Genomic DNA, 22,649 nt, shown 5'->3' with positions numbered 1-22,649 from the left:
TGGGGTGTTATTTATATTGTTTCAGGTGCATATGTATGAAAACGTGCTCTCTCAATCCTCTCTATCGCTTTTCAATAATTAGTCAAATAAACATGACCATTAAGATGATTTTTACTTGTATGAAACACTTAATGTAAACAATATTTATTTAAAAGTATATTCAGTATTAGACATATGAAGAATCCTTCTTTAGAGCAGCCCTGTGTGTTTAACAAAATAAATTCTGATTCTGGTTTTAATTATATTCTGGCAGAAGCACATTCTGTCCATGACAGCAGGTGGCAGTATAATATCACTTACAGTTTCTTGGGTTTGCGTGCCTCTGGATGAAGGGGAAAAAATAAAATAAATAGCTACAAACAAGACATGTAGCCTATTATAAATATATATTTCCCTGGTTATCTTTGGGTGTGAAATTAAAATTAAATTACTTTTTTTTCCCCTTAATCATTCAGTGTATCATGTGACAAATGAACACTTTATTTCTTTATAAATTTCTGATGAGTTTGAACAATAGCACAATCCAAAATGAATTTTGTGATTTTCTGAAAATTTGCTCACTCTCAGGCCATCCAAGATGTAGATGAGTTTGTTTCATCAGAGCAGATTAAATTATTGTTTCTGAAGGATTTGTTTCTTACAAACACACAGCTTTTCACTTTACAACATGTTAATCTATATACTGGAGTTGGGTTGTGGATTATTGTGATAATCATCTGTTGAATTCTCATTCTGGTGCCACTCATTCACCCCAGAGGATCCAGTGGTGAGCAAGTGACAAAATGCTATATTTCTCCAAATCTGTTCCGATGAAGAAACAAACTCATACATTTAAAGCCCAAGAGCGCAGTACTGAAATTCAATAGACTACTGTGTCACAGCACCATCACAAAGGTAACCTGTTGATACATCCACCTAAACTGGCAACTCCAGGAGACATTATCAATCAGACAAATATCAAGAGTAAATATGGCAGTAAAAAAAACAAAACAAAAATAATGTTATCTTTCTCGTAGTAACCAGTGTTTTTCTGTAACAAAGTATCTTGTTTTCTAGAAAGACTTTGACACAATGTACGTGTGTGTGAGCTGAATGTGTACATATGTGTGCTAGTCTGCAGACACATACAATGTTTATGTTGTATATATATGCATTTTAGCCGCTTGGGTCCTGACATATTGCTTATGCTCCCTGTCAGTGTTTTAGCTTTCTGTACATTCTGCCCGCAGAGCTTGTCTGGATCTCTGGCCATACATTTTATTTTATATGTCAGAAAATGTCAACAAATGTCAACAATATAAGCTTGAAATAGATACTTCCTTCCTGGAGTATTATCCACAGCAACAGACAATTAAATGCTATATAAAGCTGTTCATGTGTGTAAACAAACAAACAAAATACCTTTAAAAAGTTTTTAAAACATTTAAAGTATCTTTTAGGAGTTAACTGACCAAAAGTGACAGTTTATAACAGACATTTATAATGTTACAAAAGATTTTTATTTCAAATAAATGCTGTTCTTTTGGACTTTCTATTCATCAAAGAATTCTGAATTTCCGGTTTCCATAAATAAATAAATAAATAAATAAATATTAATCAGCACAACTCAACACAAAAAATATAAAAATAAAACTTGACCACAACACCAAATCAGCATATTACAGTGATTTCTGAAGGATCTGACACTGAAGAATGGAGTAATGTCAGCTGAAAATTCAGCTTTGCCATCACAGGAATATTTTAAAATATATTAAAACAGAAAACAATTATTTTAAAATGTAATTTTTGTGTTTTTTTTTTTTTAATTAAATAAATGCAGCCTTGGTGAGCTTACAGACAGCTAACAATTAAACATCCATAAGAAATAAAATGCTGAAGTTTGAGTAAAACATATTTTGAAAAATATAGGCAACCATTTTGGTGACCAATGACTTCCTTTGGATGGACAAAATAAGTACTGAGATATTTTTATTTTCCACAGAAGAAACATATAGGTTTAGAATGACATGAGGGTGAGAAATGCTGACATAATTTAATTTTTGGCTATTTTATTACTATAGTCTACTATTTATTTAACACAACACGATGTCCATGCGCTCTCCAGTGGGCAGAAGGGTGAGCTGTGCTGGCTCTAGGACCCGGTGTCCCCTCTTGCGTCTTTTGGCTACTTGATGCTCTCCGGGCTCACGCCTATGGATTACAAACAAGCCGCTTCAGCCCTCAGATGAGCAGCTCAGGATATATAGACGGACTGTGTGTCTTGGCGAGCAGGAGTCGCCTCTGGATTGTTTCCGTAAAGATTCACAGAAGAAGGCATATCTCACTAACAGTGCTCTCAGCGTGCCAGTCTATATGCATACGCCCGTCAGTCTACGGGTGAGACACTTCTGGAAGCGCGAGGTTCAGGGGCGCAACTTTTCTTATTTCTTTGTCTCAAAGGAGCTGCGCTTTGGTGAATCGAAGGTAAAAAATTTTCTCTTATTAATTATCGATCAGTTTTCTGAGGCTGTGAATACTGTGAACGTCGAAACTTGAAAAGACAGCGATAGTTTAATACATCTCCTTCTGGTTGAACGGTTTTAATTGATATCATTTAAACTGTAAAAGCATTGTAATATAATAGGTTGGTATAATTGCAACAGCTTCAAAATGTAAAACTTTTGAAATACAAATGCTCGCTGTCTGGCTCCAGCTCATTGACATTAGTGCGCGCTCTGGAGATGCGTGTGCACAAACGCAAAACGCTTACACGCAGAAATATGTCACTGGAAGTTTTGCCTTGATTCATTCTCATATAAATATTTTTAAACTAAGTTGAAGACTGAAATAACTTCTTTGGCAGGGAATAACTCAACAATGAGTCGGCGATGGGGTCATTCGCATGGATTTCTAGTCTACCTGTTTCTGCTGGCTTTATGGCGTGCATGGTAAGCAAAACAAAAATTCTCGGGCCAATATAGGATGGTAATGCCCAACGTCTCTCTCTCTCTCTCTCTCTCTCTCTCTTCTGTATTTTTTATTAAAACATAAAAATAAAATAAAAAAGAAGAAGAAGGTATAATTGTCACCATTTGAAAAATAGCATACAGTAGGCCTGGCTACTTTAAGATATAAAATGGACGGAAAAAAGTGAGTAATTCTGTCTTCATTTAGCCTACTTACCCTCATGTTGTTCCAAAACGGTATGACTTTATTTCTTCTGTGGAACATAAAAGACATTTAGAGAAATTTCTGGTAACACTTTCTATGAAGACCATGCTTATGACGAATTATAGCTCTATTTATGCTTATTTATAAGAAAGTATTAATTTTTAAAAAAAACATTTATAAAGACTCATTAAGACCTATACTGCATATAAGAACAGTTATGGTTGGATTTATATTGTTTTTACGATTAACTATAAGTCATGCATTTTAGTTTTCAATGCGCATGTTCATAATCCATTATAAACTAATTTATAAGTAGATGTGTGGTTCCATGAATGTATTTATTAAGATGCAACCTGCTTTGCTATGTTAATATATTAGACATATTTCAGTCAAATAAGTGAATATATTGTTATTAACAGTTGTGTTGAGTTCTTATAAATGCTTATTGTGAGTACTACTACTAGTTAGTAACCTATATAAATGCATCATTAATGGCTTTAAGTAAAGTGAAAACATAGGATGCAGTTTTCTTAAAGCAAATGTTAAGAAACCATGAAGATTATTTTAAGAAACAATGAAGATTATTACATTGCTCATTATCAGTTTAAGTTGTTTACTTGTAAATGTAACTAATGAACAATAATTCCTGTAATAAAATAATTAAGAATTAAGTGTCTCTGGAACTATTTTATATTTGATCATTTATAAAGCAGTCTATAATGGATTATGAGCATGCACACTGAAGAAGAAAATACAAGCCTTATAAGTAATTACAAAAATAATATAAATGTAATTATAACTGTTCTTATAACACAGTATAGGTCTTAATGAGTCTGTATAAATATATTTATAGAATAGTTATACTTATGTATAAGTACGCATAAATGGGGCTATAATTCATTTTAAGCATGGTCTTCATAGAAAGTGTTACCAAATTTCTTTTATTTTTTGTTTTATGTTCATACAATTGAAATCGATGGTCACCAAGTACATTGTTGTGGTCAAAATTTTACATACACTTTGCAGTATCTGCAAAATGTTAATTATTTTGACAAAATAAGAGGGATCATACAAAATGCATGTTATTTTTCATTTAGTACTGAACTAAATAAGATATTCCACATAAAAGATGTTTACATACAGTCCACAAGAGAAAATATTAGCTGGATTTGTGTCCATTGTTTGTCCTGAGCAGTTAAACTGTCCACTGTTCAGAAAGATCCTTCAGGTCCCACAAATTCTTTTGGCATTTGAACCCTTTCCAACAATGACTGTATGATTTTGAAATCCATCCAACTGAGCGAATTACATGCAATTATTACAAAAGGTTTAAACTCTCACTGATGCTCCAGAAGGAAACACGATGCATTAAGAGCCAGGAGGTGAACACTTTTTGAATTTGAAGATCAGGGTAAATTGAATTTTGTATTTTGTCTTCTGGGAAACAGGAAAGTATCCTCTGTAACTTCTGAAGGGGAGGCAAAATAAGAAAAATTTACACATCTTCAATCTGTCCAAAAGTTTACACTCCTGGCTCTTAATACATAGTGTTTCCTTCTGGAGCATCAGTGAGTGTTTGAACCTTTTGTAATAGTTGCATATAAGTCCCTGAGTTGTCCTCAGTGTGAAAAGAAGCATCTCAAAATCATTATTGGAAAGGATTTAAATAATCAAAAGATGATGGAAACCAAAGAATTTGTGGGACCTGAAGGATTTTTTGAAGAACAGCTTGCAGTTTAACTGTTTTGGACCAACAAGGCACTAAGTAATAAGAATAAAGCGAATGAAAACTTTTGAGCAGGGCAAGTAACATTAACATTAACATTTTGCAATTACTGCAAAGTGTATGTAAAAGTTTGACCACAGCTGTACATACATGTTATGACTAGTGTGAAAGAATCGTTAATTAACATTTTATTTACTTTGTTGTCATAACAAAATACTGCCAGTTACACCTATAAACATGGTAATGTTCATGCAAGGATACCAACAGAAAGGTGATGAAATTTCTTTGTCAAGATTGAGTGGAGCAGGTAGTTTGGCAGGCCATTCTCTTGAATCAGAAGAACATAAACTCATCTGTTACCTGTTGTTTAAATAAGTTTATAGTGGAAAAGTGCAGAAGTCAGCCAGAAACAGTCTAAACACAAATTTTCTGTTGTCTTTACCAGGTGCTTGACGTACAAATATTATGTTGGTGATGATGAATAACTAGACAGTTATCTGCATAGTACAGCAGCCCCACTGCAAGAATGGTGATTAGACAACTTTACATATAAAATAATACCTATAAATTTTTTTATGTAAGAGTTAATAAAAGTGTAACGACAGAAGTGAAAGGAGCTTTTATGCCAGTCAGTTTCGACTAAATTATGACAGTTTGCGTAGTTCAAAATTTGTTTTTATTTTTAAAAAGTCCATATTTTCATACATATTTATGGTCACAAAATGAAGAATTACTACAAAGAAAAAAGATAGCTAATTATTATATAAACTTGTATTTAAATATAAACACACCTTGAGGGAATCATTAGTAGATTGGCTGTTTAGAGACAAGTTTGCTAAAATGAAGTCTCATGTGTTTTGGTACAGCTGTCATGGTTGTGTTTTTGCCAGATGGTCATCATCTCATAACTTTATTGGACAAAGTGTGTAGAGAACAGCTTTCTCTGCATGCAGCTCTGTGTAAGTATGTTTATGTAACAGACTTTTGAGATGCCAAATGTATCTTGTGTAGTTCTGAGGCAGATGTATCCGGCTCAGATGCCTTTAAAAACAACATTACCCTCTTCACACGGATTTTGGACCGTCTGCTTGATGGCTACGACAACAGGCTGAGACCTGGTCTTGGAGGTAAGAACACCTACGAGTGTGATTTGGGAATTAGTGCCGTGTCATTTTACTCCACACAAGCTAACTGAAACTTCCTTGAAGTTGGGGTGATGTAAATGATGTATTATTAAGCAAAATTACTGTGATTGGGTTTTTTTTCTTTTTAGGAATTTCAAAAATAGGACCACAGGACAAAATTAAATGTCTGGATTCAATAAAATGTGTCAATAACATAACATGTAAAACATTTAAGAGGCTCATTGTTTATATGCATTGTCACTCATTGAACTGATTTTACCTCTGATAAACTAATTATAAAGAGGTGTTGATGACCTGAGAAGTTTCGTGCCATGCATGATTGAAGGAGAGGAAAACAAAACCTACAATCTCAGTTCCACTTAACAATCAAGAATCCCTGCCTGTGTAGTCTGTCAGTGTTAATATATATTATGGCCCTTGCTATTGTTTGTAAACTCTGAGCTTGGCAACATAAAAGCGACGCCCACCATGAAGCAAATAGATTTCTTGTAAATGTTTCCTTTTTGAGATTTACAGAGCCTAGCACATAAAAACACATACACAGTCAGTGGACATGAGGTCGAGCTAAGAGCCAGAATGGAGTGTTGCCATGGTTCCACTAAAGATAAGATGAAGTAATAGTGCACTCAGATATGCAGAAATTGTCATCTTTTTTCACCTCTATGTCATTTTAACCTCAGATTATTTTCCCTTCATCTGTGAAACACAAAGGAGATCTCAGGCAGGATATCTGAGCTTTTTTTTCCATCTAGGAAAGTGGATGCTGATTTATCAAGCTTCAAAAAACAATATCATAAAAGTACACATGACTCCTCTACTATATTTAAAGTCTTATGAAGCCTACAATAGTTTTATGTGAGGAGCCGGCTGAAATTTATGTTATTGTTCACAGTTAAAGGTAAATGTCACATTAATCTAATCAACATTTTGCATACGAAATCCAGTCATTCCAATAGAAAACTGTGCTTTTGGGAGGTCCACACATGGGTGAAAAACAGAAGGCTGCTTTTTTTTTTTTTTTTTGCTCACAAAATTTTGCTGCAATTTCACAAATGTAATTGCACTTTAATCTCCACACAAAACTATTGTATGGCTTCATTAAACAATATAGCACATTAGACTTATAGATTGAGTAGACTTATAGACAATAATGTTGGTAATGTTGTAATTTAGAGTTTCCTTTTGCTCTGTGACATAGATCGAGTAACAGAGGTGAAGACTGATATCTATGTGACCAGTTTTGGACCAGTATCAGATACAGACATGGTAAGACACTCCTCTTCTCACATCGGATGATTTGTGTACTGTATAGTGAGAGTCAAATAATATTTATAAAAAATATTTTATATTTTCCTGTTGGTTATCTCACTCTGTCTCCTTCTCAATTTCTCTCTCCCTCAAGCCTTGTTTTCCATCTGTTGTCTGTTCCTGCTGCTGGCTAAAAACGTTTCTCAGTAATCCTTTTCCCCCACTTCACACTGTCTCCTCTAAGTATTTAGAATAGAGAAAAAGATGGAAGAAAAGGGATTTTTTATTCATTCATTAATTCATTCAATATTTATTGTCTTTTACTGGCCAGTGGTGTGTTTTACAAAGCTCACTGAACACTCTCACTATCCTGTAGTAAGAAAATCTCTGTTCATATAGATTGTATTAGGTAAGGAAGATCATCACACTTGGTATTTCAGTCATGTTTTTTTTTTCTGGGTGCTCTTGGGCAATTGCTCCGGTTACTTTAATAGCCTCAGTTCCCTGAGATAAGGGAATGAGCTTTGCGTTGTACGCTTATGGGGTAAACTCCCCATAAACTCCCTATGTTCTAAAACTGTTAGAGGTGTCCTTCCTCTGCCAGGACTCTAGTGGCTTCTCTTTGAGCTTCTTCGGCTTCTAGGCTTCTTTCTTTAGAGCCCAGCGGGGAGATGGAGCTTAATATTCTTGTGGAAACCATGGTACATTTTTTCAGGATTTTTTGATGAATAGAAAGTTCAAAAGAACAGCATTACTCTGAATTAGAAATATTTTGCAACATTTTAAATGCCATCAAGTCAAGTCACTTTATTGTCACATCACCACAGCATATGTGCCTTGGACATATAAAAAAACAACAGCAACAACAAACAAAAATCTTACTGACCCCAAACTTTGGAATGGTAGTGTACATATATAAATTATGGCCTATACAGATTACAACATTTCATGTTAACAGCTGAGATGATTGATGTTCCCTTTCAGTCGGTCACTTCGACGTTGTGTCAAAGTTCTGACACTAGGTGTCACACTTGGGAGCCCAGACACCACTGACATCATTGAGAAAAGGCCAATTTGCAAGCAAAATTTGCATAGCTGGCCACTCCCTGGATATCCGGGTATAAATAGACCAGCGTGGCATTTGCTCACTCATTTTGTTCTTCAGAGCTGATGCAGTGTCTCTTTTGGAGATGCAGCACTTCATTCACCTCTCAATCTCCTTGTCATTGGATCTATGGCCAAGTAGTGGTTTCTCACTTGCTTACACAGATAAGTGTAGTGAGAGTACTCCTTGGTGCTTTAATGGCTGTCTTTGAGAGCAAATTTCCTCCTAAAAGAGCAATTTCTCTAAAAAAGCTTCACTGGTGGATTTGTGTGTGTTTACAACATGACTTTCCATCTGTGTCCTTCTGGTTGCGGTTTGTAAATCTCACCCTCTGACAGGGACGATCACTGTGCCCATGCTGAAGCGGCATTTGTGGATGGTTTATGCCCTGCTTGTGAGGACATGGCTATCGGCACGTTGCGCTCATGGCTTGTGTTTTTTTTTTTTTAAAGACCGCAATTCACCTTAGCTGCTTCCTTTCCGATCAAAAGCAGACGACTCTACTGAACAGGCAACCAATCTCTTGGTTGGTTAGTTCTTGGAGACCGAGCGCAACGCTTTAGTTCCTTTCTTCCCAGGTGTTTAGGCCAGGGACTGCACAAGGTTGGTCCCAACCCAGAGCATGCAGGAACTGCTTCTGGTGACTGACTATGCACCCCAGGCGATGAAGGTCATGACGCAGGCTCTGGGGAATGTCCACATTAGTGTCCCAGAAGCGCCACCTGTGGTTCGACCTGATGGGAATGCTGGTTCTGAGAAAGTGCACTGTCTTGAGGCCCACATTTTCTCTGGTGACACCTTCAAGCAGGCAAGCTTCGGCTCCTTCGTACATCAGAGGCTTCCCCAGCAGACCTGGGGGCAAGGCTGGTGCTGTGCACCCTTAACCAAGTGTCTCAAGGGACGCAAAATCCTCTGTCATGGTGAGCCTTGTTCCAGAACGCCTCAGGAACCATGGCTCAGGTAAGTAGAATGTAGTCCCACTCTGACCATTGGCAAGTTATTTGGACTCCCCAGCCATTCCCATTGGCATTAGTGGCATTCTCTTACCCCAGTTCAATTACGAACTGGGGTAATTACGTTATCACATTTTGACAACATCGATTCGTCAGAAGAAACCAATGCATTTCGGTCCTCTGAGCCAAACAGAAACCATTGTTGATGCTTAGTCCCACCCCCGTGCCCAGATTGGTTCAAACTGTTCCATATTCAACCAATAAACATAGGTTTTGGTCTTTTGAACCACTATTTAAAATATTTCTTTGGAAATATGAACGAATGCAAAGTAAAAGTAAAGTCTGACATGCATGCAATTTAAAACCACCCATTTAAAAATGAAACCAAATAGGTTTTTAGCAAGGACTTAAAAATAGACAAGGAAGGGGCCATTCTAATCTCTAAAGGCAGGGTATTCCAGATTCGTGGCCCTGCCACTGCAAATGCACGCTCCCCTCTACGCTTTAGCCTAACACGAGGGACCACCAACAAAGCCTGGTCACAGGATCATAGGCTTCTAGATGGAGTATAAAGATGAAGAAGTTCAGATAGATAGACAGGAGCTTTGTTATGTAGGGATTTATATACAAAGAGGAGAATTTTAAAGTCTATTCTCTGACAAAATAACAGATTTGCATGAGAAAACTCTCTGAAAAAGCACAGAAAAACACACGACAGAGTACTTTGACATAAAACAAACCAAAAACAAGGATGAAACCACTGGAATTTATGTCTTTGCACTGCTAGGCGATGTCCCAGTAAAATTGATTCTGACGCAAATTACAGCCAGATCATTCATATTATGTATATTATGTATATTAAGTAAATAATTCTTATATAGTTCATAAAGATAATTTGCACTATTTTTTCACACACAATCTCACAATCACTCACTCATTTTATTTTTAGAATCATAATCACTTACACTATTTTTACAGATGCAGAAGACAATTTGTGCAATTTTTTTTACTACATGCTGCACGGTTTGTATTTAGTGTTCACACTCAGACTGAAAATATATTTCTGTGAAAAAAAAAATAAACTTTTTTGTTTTGTTTTGTTTTGTTTTGTTTTGTTATTATATAACTCTTTCCATTTTCTTTACTCCCTAAATGTTTTTGGACACATCTCTATTGTTAGTAACCGAAATAGGCCTGTTTTTCACTTAGCACCAATAACGCCAATAACAATATTGTAATAAAGGGCTATAACTTGCTTGGGGAATGTTATATGTAAACAAAATTTTATTTGGAAGTGTAAAACACCCAGATACAACTTTCTAAAGAAAAATATCCAAACTTTAGGAGTTTCTGTTTGAGTACACAGTAAAACACACCCAATTGTTGCTTGCATTTTTTCTTAAAATTCTGTAATTTTATTAATTCTTAGAGAAAACAAAAGGAAAATTGGGACTTTAAATTAGTTTGACTTAAACTTCAAGTTCTCCTGTTTATTATGATATATGGCACTTGATGCTGACTGCTAGAATAGGTCTGAAAAACAAAGAAAAGTGCAGGTGTGTCAGGCGCCCCAAAAATGTTCTATGTCTTTAAGGGTGGTCCACTGGGAGTGAGGGTACTCGACCAGGGGCATGGCTGTTTCTTCAGCCATAGGACGTGGTGCCTCATTAGCAGACAGGTTTAGAGCTGCAGGCTGGGCTACATCTATACATCCGCTAGTTTCCATATCTGCGAGTGTAAACCAATTCATCCTGGATTCAGGGTGACTAGTAAAGTGTGGAGCTTGCATATAGCGCCCTTCCCCTCTCTGAGGTGATAATGTGCACTCTTTGAGCCCAGTTCCTTTTATGAACCCTGGACTGCCTTTCCATCATTCAAGAACTCTTGCGTAGCTGCATCTGTCATCTGGTTCTGTGCTTGGTAGATCTCCCCTTATGTGGAGCCCACCCAATGTTAACAACCAAGACTTTTCAGCTGCTAAATGATTCCATAGGTTGTATCTCCACGTTACCTCCCTTTCAGGTAGGATGTGGTCTCCGTACGTGCATGACTTTTCAGCCGCTAAATGAACGCTTCCCCAATGTTAACAACCAAGACTTTTCAGCTGCTATTTTATTCATATTTTCTTATAAAAGAAAAGGTTCTGGCTGAGGTGACCTCTGCCTTATATTGTGGCTCTCCCGGATGTTGGAGAGTGAGGTCATAAGTCTTGGGCAGTGGAAGGTTACAGGTAGGAGAGGCAGGCCCGGTTCTACAGGGGTGCTAGAGTATGCTAAGCACCCTCAAATGAAATCAATAGCACCCTCAGTTAATGCTGTAATAAAGGCATTTAATTGCGGATTTGGCAAACTATCCAGTGCTTTGTGATTTGAGCTCTGGTGATCAGTTTCTATTTCAACATCTTTTGCAGCGTTGAGCAATGTAACCTATCACAGACATATCTGTTGATTTCTTGAACCCAACAGCCAATCAGAGGCGTTTAAGTTAGAATCCACTCACTGCTTAAATTGCCAGAGTTTTTGTTCAGGTGTTGTGTTCAGCACGAGTCATCTCACTATAACAAAGTGTAGACGGGACGTAAATAAGAGATTCATTGTGCAGCGTAAAGAATTGTATTGATTATAATGTAACTTTGTGAGATTACGATGAACTAAGATGATGACAGCTTCTTGTGATTCTAAGGGAACACTCTTGCTGCATATATATATATATATATATATATATATATATATATATATATATATATATATATATATATATATATATATATATATATATATCCTGAGGAGAGGTGCATTTGGTAGTGACAAACTTAATTTAAGAAGCACCCTCAGTGATTTGATTCTGGAGCCGGGCCTGAGGAGAGGTGCATTTGGTAGTGACACACTGAGCTTGTCAACATCTATGCCCCCATGGACTCGTAATGCAGTTTAGCAGATGTGGGGTTTAGTGTAGGGACCCCTAGTGTCAGAACATCAAAGTGACTTACTGAAAGGGAACAACTCGGCTTCATGTGGTAACCCATGTTGTGTCCCTTATGAACGAGGGTTACCATACGTAACCAAGACATTATATATTTTATACTATACTGCTAAAAAACTGAATCCAGACAGTTTACATACTACAGCTGAATTTATCTATCACAACAATCTAATGTACAGGATTGTTTGATTATTTGACATCGATTTTATAAAAAAAGTTTGCATAGAAAAAAAAAATTGCTATATTGTCAGCTATGCTCTGACCAACAGTGATTGTTAAAGAATTAATAATATTGCTGTAACTGATGCTGAGATGATCACAGATACACTAAATCTTTAATATTATATCTAGTGTATGTCACATAAATTTCGCTTTTAGACAGTTCATTTCCTAAATGTGTTTTCAGATGATCAGTCTGTAGTTTTAGTGTTCCACAATACCATGTCCTTTTAAACATTATAGTGCCTTAAAATAGACATGCTATGGAGGTTATATTTTATCAGTCTTACTATGCTCAGGCCGTGTGGTTATGATATGACAGAATGGAAAGTGACAAGTATTGTCTATTTGCTTGAGGAGTTCTGCGTGACTCCTCCATAATGGAGGGTAATGTTGCAAGACATTAGCAAGAATATCAAATGACCAGGCAAACTTTCCTCAAAGTTTGTTCGAGATGAAGGTTTTAGGTTCTATAATAGTACTGGAATTAACTTAGTATGGACCCATAATAGGTTTGTTTCTACAGTATGATTGTGACATTGTGAAAGCTGATGGAGGATAGATGTAAGAATGAGAAGGAAATTAAGCATTACAGATGGGCTCTGTGAGTGCTGGGGAGCCCTGGCGCTCCAGTGACAGCATGTACTCTCACACAATATAATCTTTCCTGTATGAGTGTGGGAGTGAATAAGTATTTTCTCTTACGTACATAACATTGTGTTTTTCTGCCTCTGTGCTGCCATGGAAACTGGATGCCCGCCTTCACCCCGGGGGTCGGTGCATGGCAGCACAGTGCCCGAGGGATTGGGATATAATGCAGTGATGTGAAGCGCTTCTGACACTTTGCCACTGTCTAGTACTATAAAGAGGAAGATGAAACACACACATTATACACAGACAATGAACATATTGAGTGAACTGAAAAGTTGCTGGCACTTACTGAGGGAGCCCATTCCGTCTTACTTTTAATACTTTTCTTTTAGCTGTCTTTAAAAGATGTACAGTGACATCCAAAGTCTGAGAATATCTGAGATTTAAAATAACATTTAAATCTAGAAATAAACAATATGCCATTAAAGCAGAAGTATATCAAATATATACTACTACATCCTAAAATATAGACTACAGTTTAAAGGTTTGGTGTTAGTAAGATTTTTTCCCTCACTAAGGCTGTGTTTATTTGATCAAATACACACTATAAACAGTAATATTATGAAATATTGTTACAATTTTAAATAGCTGTTTTCTTTTTCATGTTTAAATATTTAAAATTTATTTAAAAACATTCAAATGTAATTTATTGCTGTGATGGCAAAGCATTTTCAGCAGCCATTATTTCATTATCACCTGATGCTTCAAAAATCATTCTAATATGCTGCACAAAATTGTCAATGTTGAAAACAGTTTCATATTTTTGTGGAAGCTTTGATTAATTTCTTTCAGGATTCTTTTCAGGATTATTATAAATGTCTGTACTGTCTTTTTTATCAATTAAATGCACCATTGACAGATGATTTAAAAAAATTATAACTCAACTAAACTTTTCAAATGTTTATCCTGATAATATACTTTTTAATAAAACATTCAATTGAATTAGACTAACAGCAGCTGTAAATGTAAATGTAAACTTGTAAATGGATGTTGCCTCAAGGTGTTTTAACTGACATCCCATTGTGATGCTCCCCCTATGAATAAGCAGTATCCTAAGAGTCTTTTACAGCAGCATTTAGACTTTGGGGTCCCACATTGAATGAAAACACATTTTCCGTGTCAGGTATTGTCTGATGCACACATCAGCACTGAAGAATGTCTAAGCCACTGATACAGTATGTCACACTCTGTTCTCAGGAATACACAGTGGATGTGTTTTTCCGTCAGCGCTGGACAGATGAGCGGCTAAAGTTTAACGGGCCAATGAACATCCTGCGTCTCAACAACCTGATGGCCAGTAAAATCTGGACTCCAGACACTTTCTTTCACAACGGCAAGAAATCTGTGGCTCACAACATGACCATGCCTAACAAACTACTGCGGATTATGGAGAATGGCACTCTACTGTACACTATGAGGTACCCCTGTACTACAGTTATCAAATAAATCAATCAAAATAATTACATGATATTCTGATTAATACATCAAACTACTCATAATTAATCACATATCAATATTTGCTAAGAAAAGGCCCCAAATCAAAATAACTGAAAGGCATTATAGAAGCAGATGAGTAAATCATTGAATAGACATTACAAAAACTTGCTTTAGAAGTCAAAATATTGTTTTCTATTTCTATCAGTAAGATTATTATTCTTAATACCAAAAACAAATTTTACTCTTACAATCTTAAGACCAAAAACCAGTTTTACTCTACCATTCAAACGTTTGGAGTCAGTAAGATTATTATTTGTTGTTTTTAAAAGACATGTTATGCTCATCATGGTTGAATTTATTTGATCAAAAATACGATAAAACAATAATATTGGGAAATATTATAATTAAAATATCTTTCTATTTTAATATATTTTAAAATGTAAATTATGTTTTTGAATTTGCAGTAGATACTACTCAAATGTTTTTTTTTTTTTAAATAAAAATCTTTTGGAACATTGCAAGAGTCTTTACTGTCTCTTTTGATCAATTTAATGCATCCTTGCTTAATGAAAGTGTTTATTTCTTTATTTCTTTAAAAAAAACATCTTACTGACACCAAACTATTGAACAGTAGTGAACAATTAACGGTAAGCTTCAATTGCTCTGATAGTGGGATTTTTTTTAATACAATTTATGATTTTTATAATTAAATGTACTATATTAATGAATTTAAATTGAAAGCCCTTGTAAGAACACATAACTTTTGAGGAGTAACTGTTGTATAATGTTTGTGTATTTGTGCAGGTTGACAGTGCAAGCTGAATGCCCAATGCATCTTGAGGACTTTCCAATGGACTTTCATTCCTGTCCGCTTAAATTTGGCAGCTGTAAGCAAAAATGCTAATCATTTATTTTATTCCCTTAAAGATCTGTCTATGCTTTGGGTTTTATTATAATATATTGTGTCTGTATGTAGATGCTTACACTCTGACAGAGGTGACATATGTTTGGACTCGTAATGCCACCTTATCGGTGGAAGTAGCTCCAGATGGATCTAGACTTAACCAGTATGACTTAATGGGACAGACTGTTGGCAAGGAAACCATCAAGTCCAGTACTGGTGAGACATTCACAAGCAGTCACAAAATGATCTGGATCCATATGCTCTTATCAGTTGTTCTTCCCTCTCTCGTGTCTCTTTTCTGCTGTGTAGGTGAATATACAGTGATGACTGCCCATTTCCATCTGAAGAGGAAGATTGGGTACTTTGTGATCCAGACGTACCTGCCTTGCATAATGACAGTCATCTTATCCCAAGTCTCTTTTTGGCTCAATCGAGAGTCTGTCCCTGCACGCACAGTTTTTGGTGGGTGAGCAGGTGTTGTGTAATCAGAACATAATGTGGAAAGGTTTTTAATTCTGTTTATCATGCCACATATTTCTTTGTTGGCTGTGTACCTATTTTCGATGAAAAATCAGTATAGTATGCTTATTTTGTTCTGATTAAATTACTGATGCAGTCATGGATAAAGCTGATGTAGAATGTCTACATTTTTTGATTTTCTCTAGCAGTTTCAATTTCCTTCTGAACTCTAGGGATACATTTGAAATGGCTGCGAGCAAAGGCAACCCGCTATAAAATTGGCCTCCATTTCTATTTCTGTGTTTTTGGAGAAAAATTTGTCCATGCAGTTATGTGCATGAATGTGTGTATTTTTTTCTTCATTCAGTGGGAGGAATCCTTAGCATCCAAAAGACACATTTAAATTAAACACAGACTCGCAGGGGGAACTAGTTAATAATGAAACGCTGATAGCGTTGTTTATTCACAAGCTTTGTTCTTTTAGTGGCCAATTCACTAAAGCGGTTATGCGAATGAAAAAATTTGCACACCACAATTCTACATCTTGCATCAAGAGTGCTCGGTTGTGGGAGGATACAAACTACCCGTGTATGGTAAACTTTACTGGGACTGTACTCTGATCCAGGCACCTAATTTTGGCTCTTGAAAATGCTGGCTATTTGATCACTTGGTCATCATTTGATTAGTTAATGCTGCCATGATGAAATTTTAAAAAATCACAATGGCAAAATTGATTTATGCATGGTGCAGTGCAGCACCAGCACAGATAGTACATGGCTCAACCAGATTGCAGGTTTATTTATTTGCAGGAAAACTGCCAAAATCACAATGGTTTAACATTTGAAATTGAGATGTAAATATTAGTGCTTTGGTTTTACAATTGTACTATAAAATTAAATTTATTTTTATTAAACACTAGATTATGGTTACTGAAAGAAGTTTGAGCTGATTCTTTTAATGAGTAAACTCCAAATCATTCTGCCATAATGGGATGTATTGCACAAACAAATCTTCAGAGTAAAAAGTCATTTTTTATTTTTCATGCAGATGCGCTCCTGTATAAAACCACCCCAGTCATTCTAGAAATGTTGTTTTTTCCCCCCAAATAAAGCTATTTAAATTATCTGGTTGATTAAAAAGATAAAAGTTTGATATATATAAGAGTAGCAATTCTTGCATTTTTCTGTTTGCTCCCTAATATCTGTTATAATGATGAATATATTTGGATTGATTTATTTTCCTGGAGGATGCAAAAATTCATTAAAATTGTTTACAAAAAACAGAAGATCATCTATATAAAATGAGGACAGGAGGTCCACTTGGGGCATATGACTGACTGCTGAAATGAACACAATTTCTTTAGCCCAGGGCATTTGTGATTACATGTGTACATCTGTGCTGTCTCTTTCACAAATGAGTAAACGGTATAAATGCTGGCAATTATCTGCAGTGAGGCATGCTGCACTAATGTGGTATCTATATACTGCGCTCACTGAGTCCTTTTTTTTTTCTTTGTTATTTTGCTCTAGGTGTGACTACAGTACTAACGATGACCACTCTGAGTATCAGCGCTCGAAACTCTTTACCAAAGGTGGCCTATGCCACAGCCATGGACTGGTTTATTGCTGTGTGCTACGCATTTGTTTTCTCTGCTCTCATCGAGTTTGCCACAGTAAACTACTTCACCAAGCGCGGCTGGGCCTGGGATGGCAAGAGCATTGTCAATGATAAGGTAACCATGACGACACAGACCAGGCTTTGATTTTGGAGTGCATGGAGCACATCTGATAGCTTTGATTATTTGTCACTGGAAAGAGAGATTATTTAGTTGAGGGAAACCAACACAGTTAATTCAGCACAGTTAAAGAAAAAAATCACCCAAAAATGAAAATTCAATTTGGAAGATGTGGATGAGTTTGTTTCTTCATCTGAACAGATTTGTTGAAATGTAGCATTGCATCACTTACACACCAATGGATCCTCTGCAATGAATGGGTGCCATCAGAAAGAGAGTCTAAACAGCTGATAAAAACATCACAATAATCGCTTCTGACCAAAATACCAGTCCACAAACCATAATAACACTTCCTTCAGGAAAAAATTCCTTGTCAGGATTATGGACCTGTTTTATGTTTTGCCCGTTTTTGTTCCTGTTTGTCCTTATTTGGTCATGTTCCTGCCCTCGTTTAGTTTGATTATGTTCCATTGATGTCATCTGTGTTCCCCTGATTGCCCTGTGTTTAAAAGTCCTAGTCTGTTCAGTTTGTGTTTGTCAGGTCTACTTGTTCTCTGTGTGTTGGCTCAAGCTCCTATTGTGTATTATCTCCTGTGTTTCCTTGATTAAAGACAGTTCTCGTTTACTTGTGCCTCCTGAGTGCTTCCTCAACAGCGTGACGTGACACCCCTGTTGTCCTCTCGCATCAAAATATTTTAGAAGCATTTACACTTGTAAAGAGTGTTTGATCTGTTCATGCTACTGTTCTGATTCACACAAGACAAGTTTTTCACTAGAGAAAGCAATATTATGGGCAGAGGGCTAGTTTTAATCGGAAGCAACCATTTGAAGTTAAAAACATAAAAACAGTTACAAACATGTAGCTAACCACTTCACAAGAAGTTAATTGATGGACTGGAGTGGATTACTTATGTATTATTGTGATGTTTTCATCAGCTGTTCTGACTCTCATTCTGACGGCACCCATTCACTGCAGAAGATCCTTTGGTGAGCAAGTGGTGTAACATTTCTCCAAATCTGTTCTGATGAAAAAATAAACTCATCTTTTATGACCAGAAGGTGTGTAAATTTACAGCAAATTTTCATTTTTGTGTAAACCATACCTTTAAACTCCCATCATTGTGAACATTATCTGACATTGTGCGTCTCTTTTTTTTTTTTTTTTACTTAAAAATTATTAGAGCATTTAACATAATATCATTGACTGAACATGTAGCATTGTGTTAATAAATTTCTTCTGACTTCAGAAAAAGAAAACATCTGTTATTAAAAAGAATAACGCATATGCAGTCGCCGTGGCAAACTACGCGCCCCACATTGCGAAGGACTCTGCTCTGCCCACTGTCTCAAAGAGCGCCACAGCGGAGCCCAGTAAAGCTCAGCCAGTGGCTAAAGAAGCACTGAAGACCTTCAACAGCGTCAGCAAGATTGACCGTATGTCTCGCATCATCTTTCCAGTGCTTTTTGGCAGTTTTAACCTGGTCTATTGGGCCACATATCTCAACAGAGAGCCTGTTATTAAGAATATGGTGCCCTCCCAGTGAGCCGTTAGCTATTGCACATGCAATCATCCCTCTATACTACAAAACTATAATAGCAGTTTTTGTACAAATTCTTTAGTGTACTTCTGACGTTTCTGTATGGCAGCATTAAGAAATTAACAAATTTTGCAGTCTCTTTGCAATCTTACCACTGCCAGGACAATTTAAAGAGCAACTTATCATACTTTAACAGGACAAATTGACTTATTTCCACAGCTTTATTTTTTTGTATGTTGTTATGTGATTTGGTATTTAACTGATCATTTTTTCCCTTGCCTATTTCTGCAGAGTTTTTATTTTTTTTAACTACATTTGTATATAATACAGTATATTTATAAAATATCAACCTCCATTTAAACGAAGTGTTTGTCAATGTATTTTGTGTTTTGGCTAAATTATGAATTAAGCTCAAAGGTATTGTGCATAAATGACGTACTGTTTAAAATGTAAGTGCTAACTAAATGTCATAGCTGTGTTATTTTGTTATAACTGCACTACAGTATCTGTAAGACAGATCACTGCACCTTTATATTGACTGATGTAGCATTTCAAGTCAAATGAAGTATGGCACCTTATTTTCTCGCATCAAAGTTGATTGCATATTAGCTTTCACTCTCATCACGCACCTGTGCCTCTAATTCTCAGCCATAAGCAATGCATCATCAATGAAAGCGCACACCCACACATGGTTTAAAGGTAAATGATTCAATGAGTTTGTTTGAAGCACCACAATGCTTTGTATTGTTGTGGACACTTTGATCCATGAGCACAGTCTCAAGTGGAATTAGCACTGCATTTAAGCCACTGCTGTTTCTTTTGTTCACAGTTAATGGAAAATGTTGCTGAGATTTTCCGAAATAGTTTACATTTTTAATTTGCTTGGGTTGAAATTAGAGCAATAGGTTGGTCTTACTGTATGTGTTACTCAAATGGTGAACCTTCTAAAGTCCAGGCCACTGATACTCACATTAGCTTAATGTTGCAACAGTGACATGATGTTGTTCATATGGTATTTTCAATATGTCTAATGTAGCTTCATGATTAATGGTTGTAATGGGCTTCTCAGTATGATACATACAGCTAATGATGCTATGAATATGGGAATCAAAATGTACTCTTCGCTCAATATATCATCTGTCAAACAGTTTCAGAGTTTTCATCACTAACATCAACAATCCTGACAAGTGTAAACGCTTGAATGAACTACTGTGGGCTTACTTTTAACAGCTCTTCAATTTGCCATATGGTTCTCAGTTTTCTGCCTGGTCAAAGAGACCGCTCCCCTGTTGACTGAAATAAAGTGCCGTCAAAGCCAACATGCCTCAGTAACTCTCCTTTTGTGTGGGTGATCGCGATTGTGCCCCTCCTTTGGCACTGTGCAGCACAAAAATGTCAAAGTCCTTATTGCTAAAAAAAGAAGAAAAAAAGAAACAAAAACACACAATCCAACACCACAAACCACTGTTATTATAATATCATTGAAAACCTATTATTATAATTTTGAATTAGGTTTTTAGTTGTTTTTATGTATTCTGTTTTCAAAGGTTTTAATAATTTTGTTGTTTTGTCATTTTTATTATTTTTTATCTATACAGTTTTTATTAATTTTTAGTTTTTTAGTACATCAAGTTAAAGGAATAGTTCATCCAAATATGAAAATTTGCTGAATATGTACTCACCCTCAGGCCACCCAAAATGTAAATGTGTTTCTTCATCAGAATAGATTTTGAATAGAAGAGAAATTTAGCATTACATCACTTGCCCAATGGATCCTCTGCAGTGAATCCAAACAGCTGATAAAAACATCACAATAATCCACAAGAAATCCACACAACTCCAGTTGTGCAATTAATGTCTTGTGAAGTGAAACGCTGCATGTTTTGTAAGAAACAAATCCATCATTAAAGCATTTTAAGGTTAAAACTTCGGTTCTGGACAAAATAGTACTTAATAATAATAATGCTTCCTCCAGTGAAATACTCCATCCCATTGTCCTCTCACATCAAAATCAACCAAAATATTTGTTTTGCACTGTTTGTGCTTGTAAATGGGGCTTGATCGGTGCATATTTCTGTCCTTATTTGAACAAGACTTTTTCATTGGAAAAAGCAATATGGATTTTATCTGGAAGCAATGGTTTGAACTTATTCTTAATGATAGATGTTTTTTCCCCACTTCACAAGACATTAATTGATGACCGGAGTTGTGTGGATTACTTGTAGATTATTGTGATGTTTTTATCAGCTGTTTGAACTCTGATTCTGACGGCACCCATTCACTGCCATTGGTGAGCAAGAGCTGTAATGCTAAATTTCTCTAAATCTGTTTTGATGAAAAAACAAACATACAGTACATCTTGAACAACTCCATTAAACTAAAAAAAAAAAAAAAAAAAAATGCTGCCTTATTAGTAACTGACTGAAATAAAATAGTTTAAAGGTTTTTTTTAAATTATTATTAATTTCAGTTAGCATTTATTTTAGTCAACAAAACATTTTAGTTTTAGTTAATTATAATAACCCTGGCACAAACCTAACTGCAGTCTAAGTTTCACTCAGTGGAATTGAATTGAGCTGACGTGGCACTAGTCAATATACATTAATAAGTTAGCCATGTGCCAACTGCTTCTTTTATTTACCTGCTCTTAAAAGCCTGCTTCTGGTCAAATCCACTAGACTACTAATCTATATTGTCTTTCTGCATTTCATTGCCTGTTTTATCCGTCTCTCCATTCTGTCTGAAAGCTTTTTGTGTAGCTGACTCTGCTTTGACTAAGCAGAAGAATTTGAAATTAGCAGAGCTGAATGGAGAAAGAGGAATTTGTGTGCATTATCTAAGATCTTGCTTTAATAGCATAACGGCGGCATTCCTAGCTCATCTCTTTTGGTTATGGAATCGGTATCTGCATACTGCATGTATGAGATACAGCTATCAATGCCCACAAGGCTAAACAGAGAAAGACAGTACTCCATTAACCTCCCCTCACTCCTTTGCACCTTCTGAAAAAGCATCTTTGGGTATACAAACAAGCATTTGTCAGAACAGATGTGTCCACTTGTGCGTGCAGTCATCGCACACACAGACTTGACCGGGGGAGACTCAAACACTAAGCTATATTTAATTTATTGGCCCCTTTTAAGGTGGAACTGATGCTGACTGCTTGTCAGGTGGCATTAAAGGGCATTCTGCTTTAAGCAATGTCTGTGAGGATGTCGTGAGGGTTTATCTGATGTGAAAGATCACAGAGGCAAAGCATCCAACCAAGTGTGTGTTTGCTTGTGCCTGGGAACAGGCTGAAGCCATTTGAAGCCTTCACAAACACTGCCTAATGTTTACAATGGATTCCTCAGCTAACAATGCATGTCGTGAAAAAAACAAAACAATGTGAAAACAA

General features: G+C 36.1%; 1 protein-coding gene across 1 annotated transcript; it reads left to right on the top strand.

Moving 5' to 3' along the window:
- The first annotated feature begins 2,119 nt into the window (after positions 1-2,119).
- LOC109069986 (gamma-aminobutyric acid receptor subunit alpha-2-like) lies at positions 2,120-20,571 on the top strand. Its single transcript, XM_042768759.1, has 10 exons — positions 2,120-2,463; positions 2,843-2,927; positions 5,888-6,003; positions 7,220-7,287; positions 14,377-14,597; positions 15,421-15,503; positions 15,593-15,736; positions 15,830-15,982; positions 17,509-17,711; positions 18,962-20,571. Exons 2-10 carry the CDS (start codon positions 2,857-2,859, stop codon positions 19,256-19,258), a joined length of 1,356 nt encoding a protein of 451 aa, XP_042624693.1. The 5' UTR covers positions 2,120-2,463; positions 2,843-2,856; the 3' UTR covers positions 19,259-20,571.
- Positions 20,572-22,649: the final 2,078 nt, after the last annotated feature.

This window comes from Cyprinus carpio, chromosome A13 (genome assembly GCF_018340385.1).
Source record: "Cyprinus carpio isolate SPL01 chromosome A13, ASM1834038v1, whole genome shotgun sequence".
NCBI classification, from domain to species: domain Eukaryota; kingdom Metazoa; phylum Chordata; class Actinopteri; order Cypriniformes; family Cyprinidae; genus Cyprinus; species Cyprinus carpio.
This window is presented reverse-complemented; position numbering and strand designations above follow the sequence as displayed.

Bases quoted from the DNA above. Each gene is read 5' to 3' on its own strand.
- LOC109069986 (XM_042768759.1), top strand. From the start codon at position 2,857: ATGAGTCGGCGATGGGGTCATTCGCATGGATTTCTAGTCTACCTGTTT. The intron at 14,598-15,420 runs GTACCCCTGTAC...GTATTTGTGCAG, and splicing joins ACTCTACTGTACACTATGAG to GTTGACAGTGCAAGCTGAAT. The intron at 15,504-15,592 runs GTAAGCAAAAAT...GTCTGTATGTAG, and splicing joins TCCGCTTAAATTTGGCAGCT to ATGCTTACACTCTGACAGAG.